This window comes from Lactuca virosa, chromosome 7 (assembly GCF_052849685.1).
Source record: "Lactuca virosa cultivar CGN04683 chromosome 7, Lactuca_virosa_CGN04683_v6, whole genome shotgun sequence".
NCBI classification, from domain to species: domain Eukaryota; kingdom Viridiplantae; phylum Streptophyta; class Magnoliopsida; order Asterales; family Asteraceae; genus Lactuca; species Lactuca virosa.
Window position 1 is genome coordinate 231,271,641 of NC_136432.1, and position 12,313 is coordinate 231,283,953.

Consider the following 12,313-nt stretch of genomic DNA (forward strand, 5'->3'; position numbering starts at 1 on the left):
ATTTAGGAAAGCATTTTTTACATCCATCTGCCATATTTTATAATCATGAAACGCAACTATGGCTAGCATAACCCTTATAGATTTAATCTTCGCTACTGGTGAGAAGGTCTCATCATAGTCAACTCCGGGAGTTTGAGTAAATCCCTTCGCAACCAATCGCGCCTTATATGTGTGTACTTTCCCATCCATGTCGGTATTCTTCTTGAAGATCCATTTACAATCTTACGACCTGGTACATTGTCAACCAAGTTCCAAACTTGATTGTCATACATGGACTGAATCTCGCTGTCAATCGCCTCTTTCCATTTCGCAGACTATAGGCCTGCCATGGCTTCCTTCTAGTTGTTACGTTTATCCAAAATTATTAGTGTACTATCACTAATAAACATATCACCCTTAGCAGTTATATGGAAACCATATAATATGGGTGGAACACTAACTCTACTGGAAGGTCTAAGAGGTAAGGACTCGTCAATCGGTTCAACAGGTGTTTCGTCCTCGGGTTGAGCGCCAGTGTTATAGGTTCCTTCATTGCTTGATTCTTGAAGCTCTTCAAGATCAATTTTCCTCCCACTATCCTCTTGGCATATGAGTTCTCTATCTCGGAAAACCCCTCTCCTCGCAACGAAGACAACATTGTCACTCGGTCTATAGAAGAGATCCAAAGGAATTATGTGGATAGCCGATGAAAATACATCGCTCACTACGAGGTTCAAGTTTGTCATGAGTCTCTCGTCTTACGAAAGCCTCGTAACCCCAAACCTTGATATGTGCCAACGAGGGAACCTTCCCTGTCCACATCTCGTGAGGTGTTTTGGCAACCTTCTTAGTTGGCACTACATTAAGGATATGGGTGGCAGTCTCTAAGGCAAACCCCCAAAATGAGATAGGTAACGAATCTTGACTCATCATGGAACAAACCATGTACAAAAAGGTTCGATTGTGTCTCTCAGCCACACCATTTAACTGCGGTGTCCAAGGTGGCGTCAATTGCGAAACAATTCCACATTCCTTAAGATAGTCTTGGAACTCGATACTAAGATACTCACCACCTCCATCAGATCGAAGCATCTTTATCTTCCTACCCAGCTGATTCTCCACTTCTTGCTTAAACTCTTTGAACTTTTCAAAAGTTTATGACTTATGCTTGATTAAGTAGATATACCCATATCTGCTATAATCATCGGTAAAAGTCACATAGAAGCGGTTTGCATCCCTTGTGGTGGATCTAAAGGGCCCACATACATCCGTATGTATGAGATCCAATAAACCTCACCCCTTTCACAAGTACCAGTGAAGGGTGACTTGGTCATCTTTCCAAGCAAACAAGATTCGCACGTGTAATCTGACCTAAGGTCAAATGACTCCAAGACTCCATCCTTTTGGAGTTAGGCTATGCGCTTCTTGTTGACATGTCCAAGACGACAATGCCACAAGCATGCTTTGTCCAAACCATTGGATGAATCGATATGCAACACATTATTTCCTAAGTTGTCTACAACCATCATAGTTTCATATATACCATTACAAGGCAATGCTTCAAAATAGAAAGTACCATTCAAGAAAGCATTATTAGAACCAATTTCATTATTAAATGAAAATCTAAAACCTTGTTTATACAAACCATGAAAAGAAATAATGTTTCGTGTCATTTCTGACGAGTAGCAACAATTATTCAACTCTAAACCTAACCCACTACTAAGCACTAAAGAGTAAACTCCAATCTTGGTGACATGAAACGCTTTCCTATTCCCCATGATCAAGTTCATCTTCCCATGCTCCACATCGCTACTTCTTCTTAGACCTTGAAAATCAGAACAAATGTGAAAACCATATCCTGTATCAAGGTCCCAAGAAATAGCATGTGATGAGTTGTTAGATTGAATAGTATAAATACCTGCAATGGTGGGCTTTATCTTCCCATCATTGATGTCTTACAGATACTTCGGGCAGCTTCATTTCCAATGCCCTTTATCGTGACAGTAGAAGCACTCTGCATCCTTCGGATTGGAAGAGGGAGCAGCAGGACCACCTTTGGTTCCACTAGAAGAGGTTCCATCATGAGACTTTCCCTTGTGGCTCTTAGAAGGAGCCTTCCTCTTCTTCCTTTTCCCTTGTCCAATAGCCAAGACAGGGGCAGCAGCAGTAGGAGCAGATGCTACAGATTTGCTTTTCAAACTACTCTCACCAGTTCATAGAAGGACTTGGAGCTTGCTTAGAGTGACCTCTTCCTTGTTCATATGATAGGTCATACGAAACTGATCATAACATGGAGGCAAAGAGTGTAGAATGATATCTACAGCCAACTCTTCATCGAAGTTTACATTCAACTTCAGCAGACGGTCCACAAACCTTTGCATCTTTTGTAGGTGGGTGTTGATGGACTCTCTATCCTTCATCTTGGTGGTGATCATGGAGGCGATGATCTTGTACCTTTCCTGCCTCGCACTTTGATGGTACATTTCCATCAAATCTTGGTGCATCTCATAAGGATAATAGTCCTCGTAGGACTTTTGGAGTTCGGCAGTCATGGTTGCGAGCATGATACATGACACCTTTGTCGCGTCCCTCTCATGAGCATCATATTGAGCGATTTGCTCAGGAGTAGCAGTGTTGTGGTCAATCTCCTTCAACTCTTTGTCGAGAACATACTCTTTGTCCTCGTAGCGGGTGACCATTCGAATGTTGCGAATCCAATCATTAAAATTGGATCCATCAAAGATCACCCTCCCACATAAGTTCATGAGGGAGAAAGAGCCTGACGGGTTTGAGCCAGAAGCGTTGTTGTTTGAGGTAGACATCTGAAAAAGAAAAGAGACAAAGTTTAGATTACATAAGAATCCCCAATTTAACACCCAAATGAAAAACTAGGGCTAGGACCCAACACAATATTTCACAATTCGGAAAAAGGGATGTCGTAATCCAATTGAAAAATATTTGAAGGTAGGTAAATGACGATTTACCAATTTCCACCATGAAGAACAAAAAAGAATATTAAGTTTTAAATGAATTGAAATTCCAAGATTCTTTTTTAAAATTCATTGAACTTTTCAATGGCATGTTTAAATCTCGATTATGCCCTTCAAGTTTGTGACTGAGATACCGAGGATCACAAACAAGGTGTGAATAACCATGCAAATATGTTTGGCACTCTTGATGTCATTTATCACCTAATCAATGTGTCGGTTAACCACACACGCTCCATTGATCTATGATAAACATCGAGCTACCATTTTCTACCTTTTTTTAGTCCCAAATTAGTGTGTCAGTTAACCACACACGCTCCACTAACGACTTGGCAAGGTGCAAAGTGTCATTTCATGTTTCCTAAAGTAACTAAGATTGGGAATTGTTATAAAAACATTTAGTTACTTTATAAATCAATATACTTATTAATGAGGAATTACTTTGTCCTATCCTACCCGTTCGGCTAACGACCCTCCACTAGTCAATAGTGCAGTGGGTAAGAGTGGATACCTAATGGCGGTCATTTTACAGGCCGCTTCCTTAAATACCCCTTATAGACCAGCTTCGTGAATAAGGCCTACTAACGGTAACACTGACTTGTATTATATATATATATATATATATATATATATATATATATATATATATATATATATATATATATATATATATATATATATATATTAACCTTTTAATATTATAATAGTATAAGGGTAGAATTTTAAACTTTTAAAACTCTAGGGTTTAGAATTTAAATATTTCAAAATTAAAACCTTTTAATTAAAATTTATGGCAAGATAATTCATATTAAATAATACAAATAATTATATTTATCATATAAACTAATAATTATCTTATAGTTTGACAATTATCTTCTAATTGGATGAGGATAATCATTACCATATAATAAAAATCGGATTTTATTAGTCAAAAACATTTTTGGTAATTATCTCAATCCAATTTTGATCAAAATCCTGAAAAATCTGCCAACAGACGAGCCGACTCGTCGAGTCAAACTTTGGACTCGTCGAGTAGCCCTGACTCGTTGAGTTCATTAGAGGACTCGACGAGTTCATCAGGCAGATTCGGATTTTCGACTTTTTTAGCTTTGAACAATTAAGCATAGCATCAAATACAATAGAAAAACGACTTAGGCTCTGATACCACTAATGGGTTTTGAGCATTACATCATTCATATGGTGCACATGCAACCCTAAAGCTTTGGATCTAGGTTTTCTCTAATTGTACATGCAATAATCATCCAAAGCTATAAACCCTAATCTAGCATGCTTATTTCGAAATTGACATAATAAACAAGTTAGAATAATACCTTTCTTTGTAGCTTGAAGATCTTCAACCTTTGAGGGATTTAGTATCACAAGTGTAATACCTCTAATCGATCATAAACACTAAGAGCTAGTTGGAGGAATATGAGAGAGAGGCTAGGGATACTAATTTTCGACTGGAACTCTTATTAGGATTTCAAGTGACCGAAAATATGATGCCCCAAGGGTTCCTTATATAGCTGAGTATTAGGATTTCAGTAAAATACCTAATCTGGTTGTTTAGGTCTTAAGCAGCCCATAGGATCCTTCCAGAACACCCTATGGACGAATTCTATGTGGGCCTCCACAAGAATTTCGTCCATCCCTTAACTAAGGGATCCACAACCCATTTTGCAATTATCTTATAATTACAATACTAGTCACCTTAATTTAATTAATCTCTTTTGATCACAAAAGTAATTCTAAATTAATTCTTTGACCAATAGTAATTAAATAATATGATTTCTCTTTTAATATATTATTCCTATAATATATTAATAAATCATAATTAACCTCTTTCTCCATAATTCATCCAGTCAAGTTGCTATGGTGAAGGCAGCCCAAAATGACCATGCTATTATCGGGTCAAGTACATATCAAATATAATCATGGGCTTAGACACCTAATCTAATATAACTAACTAAGGGACTTATTATGCTTTAGGGAGAGGAGTCCCGAGCCATCCGAGGAGTACGATTTCGGCACGCACAGTTGTGGTGAGTTACCTTCCCGGTATAAGTGGGTCGAAGACACCAATGTCGGCCCAATAGTAGTTGTTGACAGTAGAGATGATTGTCTTTGTGATAATTGTCTGGTATGCCACTATATGTTGAGATTTATGTGCTTGTATGCTATGTTATTATGTAGTAGTGGTAGGGGTGAATTAGACCTCGTAACCGGTCGAAAGAGACCGAAGGGGTAGGCCAGCACCCAGATATGATAGGCAGTATGTGATTTATGTGCGTATATGCTAGGATATTATGTGGTAGTGGTAGGGGTCAAATAAACCCCGTAACCGGTTGAAAGATACCGAAGGGGTAGGCCAGCACCCAGATATGCTACGCAGTTACTGGGTGAAAGAGACCGAAGGGGTAGGCCAGCACCCTGATATGCTAGGCAGTTATCGGTTGAAAGAGACCGAAGGGGTAGGCCAGCACCCGGATATGCTAGGCAGTATGTTTATTGTATGGTATGTGGTATGATGGGGGAACTAACTAAGCTTCGTGCTTATGCTTTTCAGTTTTGGTCTCAGGTACTTCTTCTTCGAAAGGAAAGGAGTCGGCATGATCGCAGCGCATCACACTATGATTTTCCGCACATGAGATCTTTGGAAGTTGTACTTTGATGTTGTTTTCTTATGACATGTTTTGGATATTCATTTTGATTATGACATGTGATGACACTATTCATGTTTTTAGACTACTGGCTTTTATAATTACGTAATTAAAAATGAAATTTTTGGTCATGAATTTTGAAATGTTACATTGGCACCATGTCAACTGCCACAAAAGCAAAACCGACACGTCACATAAGCAAAAGGACACGCCCGTAGATTGTAACTTGGTAACCTACTAAAAGTACAAAAGGGTTAACCAGCCTTTTGTTAGATATATATATATATATATATATATATATATATATATATATATATATATATATATATATATATATATATATAATATAAAAGGTTGTGTCGTCTATATAAAAAACGGCCAAATTAAATTTTGTTTTTCTTTAAAAAATCAAGAGGAGGCCTCACTAAAAGTTTAATCCATATCACATTCACATAGAGCCCATGATAAACTCTAGCCAAGAAGCCTTTCTTCTTGGATTCTCCAACTGAGCTTTCATTGACAAAACCATCTAAAATGGCGTTTTATCTTGTGATAATGTGGATATATATTTTGTTTGTAGTTTGATATCAATGAATCATAGGGCAAAATAATGTAGAGTTATTAAAGAATCACAACGTATTATTAACCCAAAAGTTAATAGTACTAGCTACAATGGTACATGCAGTTAATTTGTGTGATACATATTAAGGTATCAAAATGGAAGAAGGAAATCGCACTATCGTAGTAATGAAAAGATGAACACAGTAGGTAAGGTATGTTTAGTTCATACTGGTAGTGGATGACAGATGCCAATATGCCATTATAGTAGTAGATATGATAGCAAATGTTGTCTTGTCTGGTCCCCTTAAGCCATCAAACTCATACACATTATGATTTTCTCTACTTATTTCTCATCTTCTATTAAGAGTTAATTAATACATGGACCCCATTCTATTTCAATTGTATCACAACTTTTACCATGCATGTGAGCATTTTCAGTTTCAAAAAGTGCATGCACTGAGTTAACTCAAATCGACTCATGAGACTCAAGTACCTTGCCATGCCTTCCAGACAAAACCAGTTCATGCATAAATGAGATTTAAGGAAAGGTCAAACTTCATTGTACTATCGAAGCTAGAAAGTCTGAGAGAGAATCATCAACACTAGTACACTGTCAGGAATCTATTTTCCTTAACACATTTAGTATCATCCGTTGCTTTCTTACTCTCTTTTTTGACCACCCATTTCTGTCCGAATTCCTACCACCTTATTTAAATTTACACCCACTCAATTAAACATATCGTACAGTAATAACAGTAATTCTTCAATGTTCATATGGACCTTTCTTTTGACCTTTCTTCATTCTTATATAAGATTCAAGTTCTAAGCTTTTGGGTTTGCAATTCTTTCGTTTTCCATGTGGGTATAGTGTCATATTCGGTATGTACATGTCCACTTTCTTGGGCCAAAGTGCAATAAATTTTTGAAAGAATGTGGTCGATAAGTTTGTTTGTATATATGTTCTGAATGTGTAATGCATTTGCAGCTATGAACAAGAAAGCGTTTATGAAGATGAGGGGGTTCATGTGCCAGTCACCGGAGGGAACAGCGTCGTGCATGATACCCGACTGCCGGCCGGTGATTGTGTCACGGAGGTCGACTGATCGGACGTTGGTTGAACACGCGAGTTTGTTGAGTAATACCAAGTACATTCGACTTGCAGAGCGTCGTGGGTTTGTTGTTCCGGCGAGGAGATCGGCAGCTGCTGACACTGTTTTGTCAACGGCGGCGAGAGACCGCCATGATCGGGTGAAGTTGGACCAAAATGCCCACCCGTTATCGACGGCCAACCAGGTCTTTCAGGTAGGTTTCCATTTAAATTTGATTAATTTGTGAAGAAATAAAAATAGAGTAAATTACAAATTTCCACCTATGTTTTACACAATTGTAAGTTCAGACAAAAATTTGAAATTGTCCCAATGTCTCCCTTAAGTTTGTATTTTTTTTTTTTCATATAAACCTAAAAACAAGCTTAGGATGATATGAAACTTTGGACTATATTTTATAATTTCTGGTAAAATATAGGAACCAGATTTGTAATATACTCAAAAAGTAAGAGTAAACTACATCCTTGGTCCCTGTTTTGACAGTTTCCTGCGGTTTTTGTCATGTTTTGAAAAGGATACGATCTAAGTTTCAAAATTTATTGGGATTGGATCTTTTGGTTGTTATAGTTGCTCACCCTCAGTTTTAAAATATCATTTTACCTCCATTTTGTTTTATAATTACAATTTAACTAAACTTAACATGGACCCTATATATTTCTCAGTATATCTCTCTATATATAAAATTTGAATTTATAAATTATAGCTTTGGTTCCCGTAATTTACATCTTCTACAAGTTTAGTCCTACTTCTGAAAATTGATGCTAATTGTCTTTATAATTGAAAAAACACCAACTTTGTCCCTTAATAACCAGTTTTTGTCCATATCCATCCGTTAAATACATGTATAATGACATAATTACAATATTTTTTTGTCCTTTTCTAATTTTGATTTTTCTTATTATTAAATTTTTATTTAATATTAAATAAATGGCCCACCTACTCCATCTTGAAAGTAATTAGGGACACCGGCTCCACCACTATCATCGGAGATAGAGATGAGAGAGGGGGAAGTAGTAGGAATTGCAAGCAAGCAATGGTGGATCCAGACCGAAAGTGGGGTCCGCTAGTGGGAGCATTTTCCGCAACTTTGAGCCGTTTTCGGTGGTTACCAGCAACTGTAGCAGTTTTAGGTAACCGCAAGCAGTTTTCGACTGGAAGAGTATTTCGGCTAGTGTGTGGTTGTCTCTGTCTTGTTTTCTTAGTGAAGTTGTGCACACAAGCAGCTAGGCTAGGCTAAAAAGGGGGAATTTGTTATTTGTTGGTGCAAGAGGTGTCAATCTTTTTGTGAAGTGGGGACCAATTACTTATCCAATAACTATAGATGCAAAGAAACTATATATATGTAATATAGGTTTAGCCAGTCCAAGTGGTGTCATACACCCCACTACCTAAAGTGTAGCTCCGCCACTACAGGAAAGAAAGAGAGGGATAGGGGAGAGAGTTATTGGAGTTGCAAGCAATAGAGAAAGATGGGAGAGAAAGGGTCAGAGGTGGAGGTGGAGGAGAAGAAACTGATGGTGGAGGAAGTGGCTGATCATAAACTTGATGTAAGTGAGTGAGATTAATGGTGGAGGAAGTGGTTGGTGCCATATTTGGTGTAGGCAAGAGAGATCAATGGTGGAGGTGGCCAATAACCGGCTAAGGGATTAAAACTGATGAATTTTGCAACCATAAGGACTATTAGCATTAATTTTATAAAACTAGAACTAAACCTGCAAGAAGGCTTAAACCACAGGGACCAAAATTGTAATTTACTCTAAATAGTAAATAAGATACACACCTTGTGGTTTAATTAACAGTTGTACTTAACTGAGAAGAATATTATGTTTGTAGGTGGTGGTGATGAGGGTTTCCATTCACTGTCATGGGTGTGCTGGTAAAGTCAAGAAACATTTATCAAATATGGAAGGTATAATTACTTTTCTACCCTTATCGTCACAATAACGCATGAATATATGTTACAAAAGGTATATATCTACAACTGTGTAAAATTACCAAAATGCCTTTATTTGAACTAAGTATTAATGACTATTATTAAAACTGATTTATATTATAAAAAATTGTTTGTTATAAACTTATAATATAAGGACAATTTTTTTTTTCCTCACAACTTTTTATCTTATAAATCTGAGAATACATCTTAATTATTTAATATTATAATTTAGACATTATTTAATTTAAAGTATATATAAATATACACTATTACTTATTCACCCATTTATCCCTACAAAATAAAAGATAAAAAAGAAAAAACTTCTAATTATATGCACAAATTCAAGTTTAATTTACGAATAATTAAACACTTTGAAAATGAATACAGGTGTGACGTCGTTTAGCATAGATCTGGAGAGCAAGAGGGTAACGGTGATGGGACACGTGTCGCCAGTGGCTGTATTGGAAAGCATATCAAAGGTGAAGAAAGCTGAGTTTTGGCCTTGCTGATACCAAAAAGTTAAATGCATTGTATTTTGTATTTCATGTTTTTTTTTATTTGGTTAGATATTTATTTATGTAATGGAATTATATGGTTATACTTTTATAAGTTAGCGTAATGACATAGAGTTTTTATGATTTACATAGTGATATTTTAATTATTATAAATTTTTAGTTATATAGACAAAAGCTTTAAACTTTGTCAAAAAAAATTATCTTAAAAACACTTTTTGTGTTTTTTTACTATAATTATCATAAGTTTTAGTTTATCATAAATCAAATTCACAAAAAAACAAAAAAATAAATAAAAATAAAACAAAACAAAAAAACAAAAACAAAAAAATCTAAAGTATGTCATTATTTTAGGTTTTTAACCTAATTATGTTTTTTTTCTTCAAATTATGTGTATTAACGTATATATACATACTTATAAATTAAAATATTATTTAATTAAATGTCGTATTTAGTTTTTCTAAATATTTCTTTTCATACGTTTCTTCGTCTATTATGTGATTTAAAAAGTTTTTATATAATTAAAGACGTAAAAATATATTTTCAATTCTAAAAAGCATAAGAACACGTGATTTTGTTTTTATAAACAAACATTCTTAAAAACGGTTTTACAAGAATAAATATATTTTATGTATATTTTATATTTTTTAAAATATAAATATATATTTTTACATCTTTAAAATTATAAATATGTTTTTTAAAAGTATATATATATATATATATATATATATATATATATATATATATATATATAGCTCATATTTTCTTTTTGGTTTGTCCTAAAATAATAGTCCACTTTTAAAAATAGATAACATTTTTACCAAAATACTCCATCATTATTACTTAACCAACTAAACATTTAATATAACATTAAATGCAAAGTAAGGACAAAACTGTTATTTTATTGAATAAAGTTAGTGGTGATTAATGTCTCCTTAATCTGTGGACAATAATTTTGGGACGGAGGGAGTATATTTTTAGAAGAATAAATAGATTTTAGTTTTTTATAATATAAATACGTAGTTTTACGTCGTTAATATATATATATATATATATATATATATATATATATATATATATATATATATATATAACAGTTTCATAATTAGTCCCTTTGGTTTGCAAATATCTCATTTTGAGGATTTTTATGGAAAATGTCACGTCACTGGTCCTTATGGTTTGCAAAATTTCATGAATGATCTTTCTGCCGTTAAATCTAATTTTTCAGCAGTTAGATTTCTATGAAAATATTATTTTATCCTTGTACCAAATTTGCAATATACTATTAACCTCAATGACCATTTGTGTAATTTTGTAAATTTGAAATTTATATATATATATATATATATATATATATATATATATATATATATATATATATATATATATATATATATATATATATATATATCGCTTTTTTATGTTATTTCAATAGATTGATAACTTGTTTTTGTATTTTTTTGACCTTTTGTTTCTTATTTTTTTTAATTTTAGCTATTTATAGTTTTTCTAATATTTTTATTTATTTAGATTCAAGTAAATGAAAAAAAAACTTCTATAGCATCCCAAAAATACTAAATAAATTTTTTTATAGTAATTCATCCAAAACCATCATTCATTGATATCCAAAACAAACCAATCAAGTAGGAGAATATAGAAAATAGTTATTAGAGTACAAATCAAAATCATAGAAAGCGGAACACTGGTGTACCGTTATCATTCTGGATCCTTGTCGGGATCTGTGCAGGAGTATTATTTAGAGGATATTTGGTTAGGGTTAGAGTGATAGTTCTCTAGTGAAGTCAGCGTTCAGTGGTTCTATCATGGTTCAGGTATGGTCGATAATTGCCTATGGATGAACCTTGGAGTTCAAGGCAGTACCGTTGCTAGGACAGGACTGGTAGCATGGAGAGGGTAGTGTCAGTTGCAGGTGTTAGATGCATAAGTGGTTGATCATTGGATGTTCAAGAGAATTCTATTTTCGCATGGGTTGTGTTCGGTTAGAGTTCAGTGGTGCTGCAAGATTGGAAGTGGGAATGAGGATTCGTCAGCCAGGGTGAAGATTAAGGTCTCCAGTTGTCAGCATGGGAGGTGGACTGAGGTGTCAGACTGGATCAGATTTCAAGAGTACTCTTCCATATTTCAGAGGATGGGCGATCTTAGGGTTTAACTGGTAAGTGATCGCTAGCATTGGTAAGTACAGGTTGTCATCGGTGGGTTATTAAAAAGCAAGAAGGATTGGGAATCCTTCAATTCTCACGTGCCGTGAAGACTTAGTTGAATCTAAGTGGGGGAGAATCGATCAGGTATTCAAGAGCAGTAATAGGTGTGAAACTAGGATGAGCTTCGCATCCTCGTCCCGGAGCCCGGCATGTTCGCCCGCTGGGCCACCTTTTCCTCGAAATGAGAAAGAAGATGGTACACTTGAATTGTATTATTTAGGTGCTTATTGCTTGTACCTCCCCTATTACATAAGCAAAAAGTTTGAAGATTCTTGGGAAAAGCATGTCTACCGCGTATCCTCAGAATGGGAGATTACCGGTAAGCCAGATGCTTCGCGAACCATATTCTTAAG

The 12,313-nt window shown here is 35.0% G+C and overlaps 1 protein-coding gene across 1 annotated transcript; it reads left to right on the forward strand.

The window, feature by feature from the left end:
• The first annotated feature begins 6,803 nt into the window (after positions 1-6,803).
• Positions 6,804-9,868, forward strand: LOC145125303 (uncharacterized). Its single transcript, XM_079060776.1, has 4 exons — positions 6,804-7,066; positions 7,173-7,489; positions 9,127-9,202; positions 9,614-9,868. The coding sequence occupies exons 2-4, from the start codon at positions 7,175-7,177 to the stop codon at positions 9,733-9,735; spliced, it is 513 nt and encodes a 170-aa protein (XP_078916902.1). The 5' UTR covers positions 6,804-7,066; positions 7,173-7,174; the 3' UTR covers positions 9,736-9,868.
• The last annotated feature ends 2,445 nt before the right edge of the window (positions 9,869-12,313 follow it).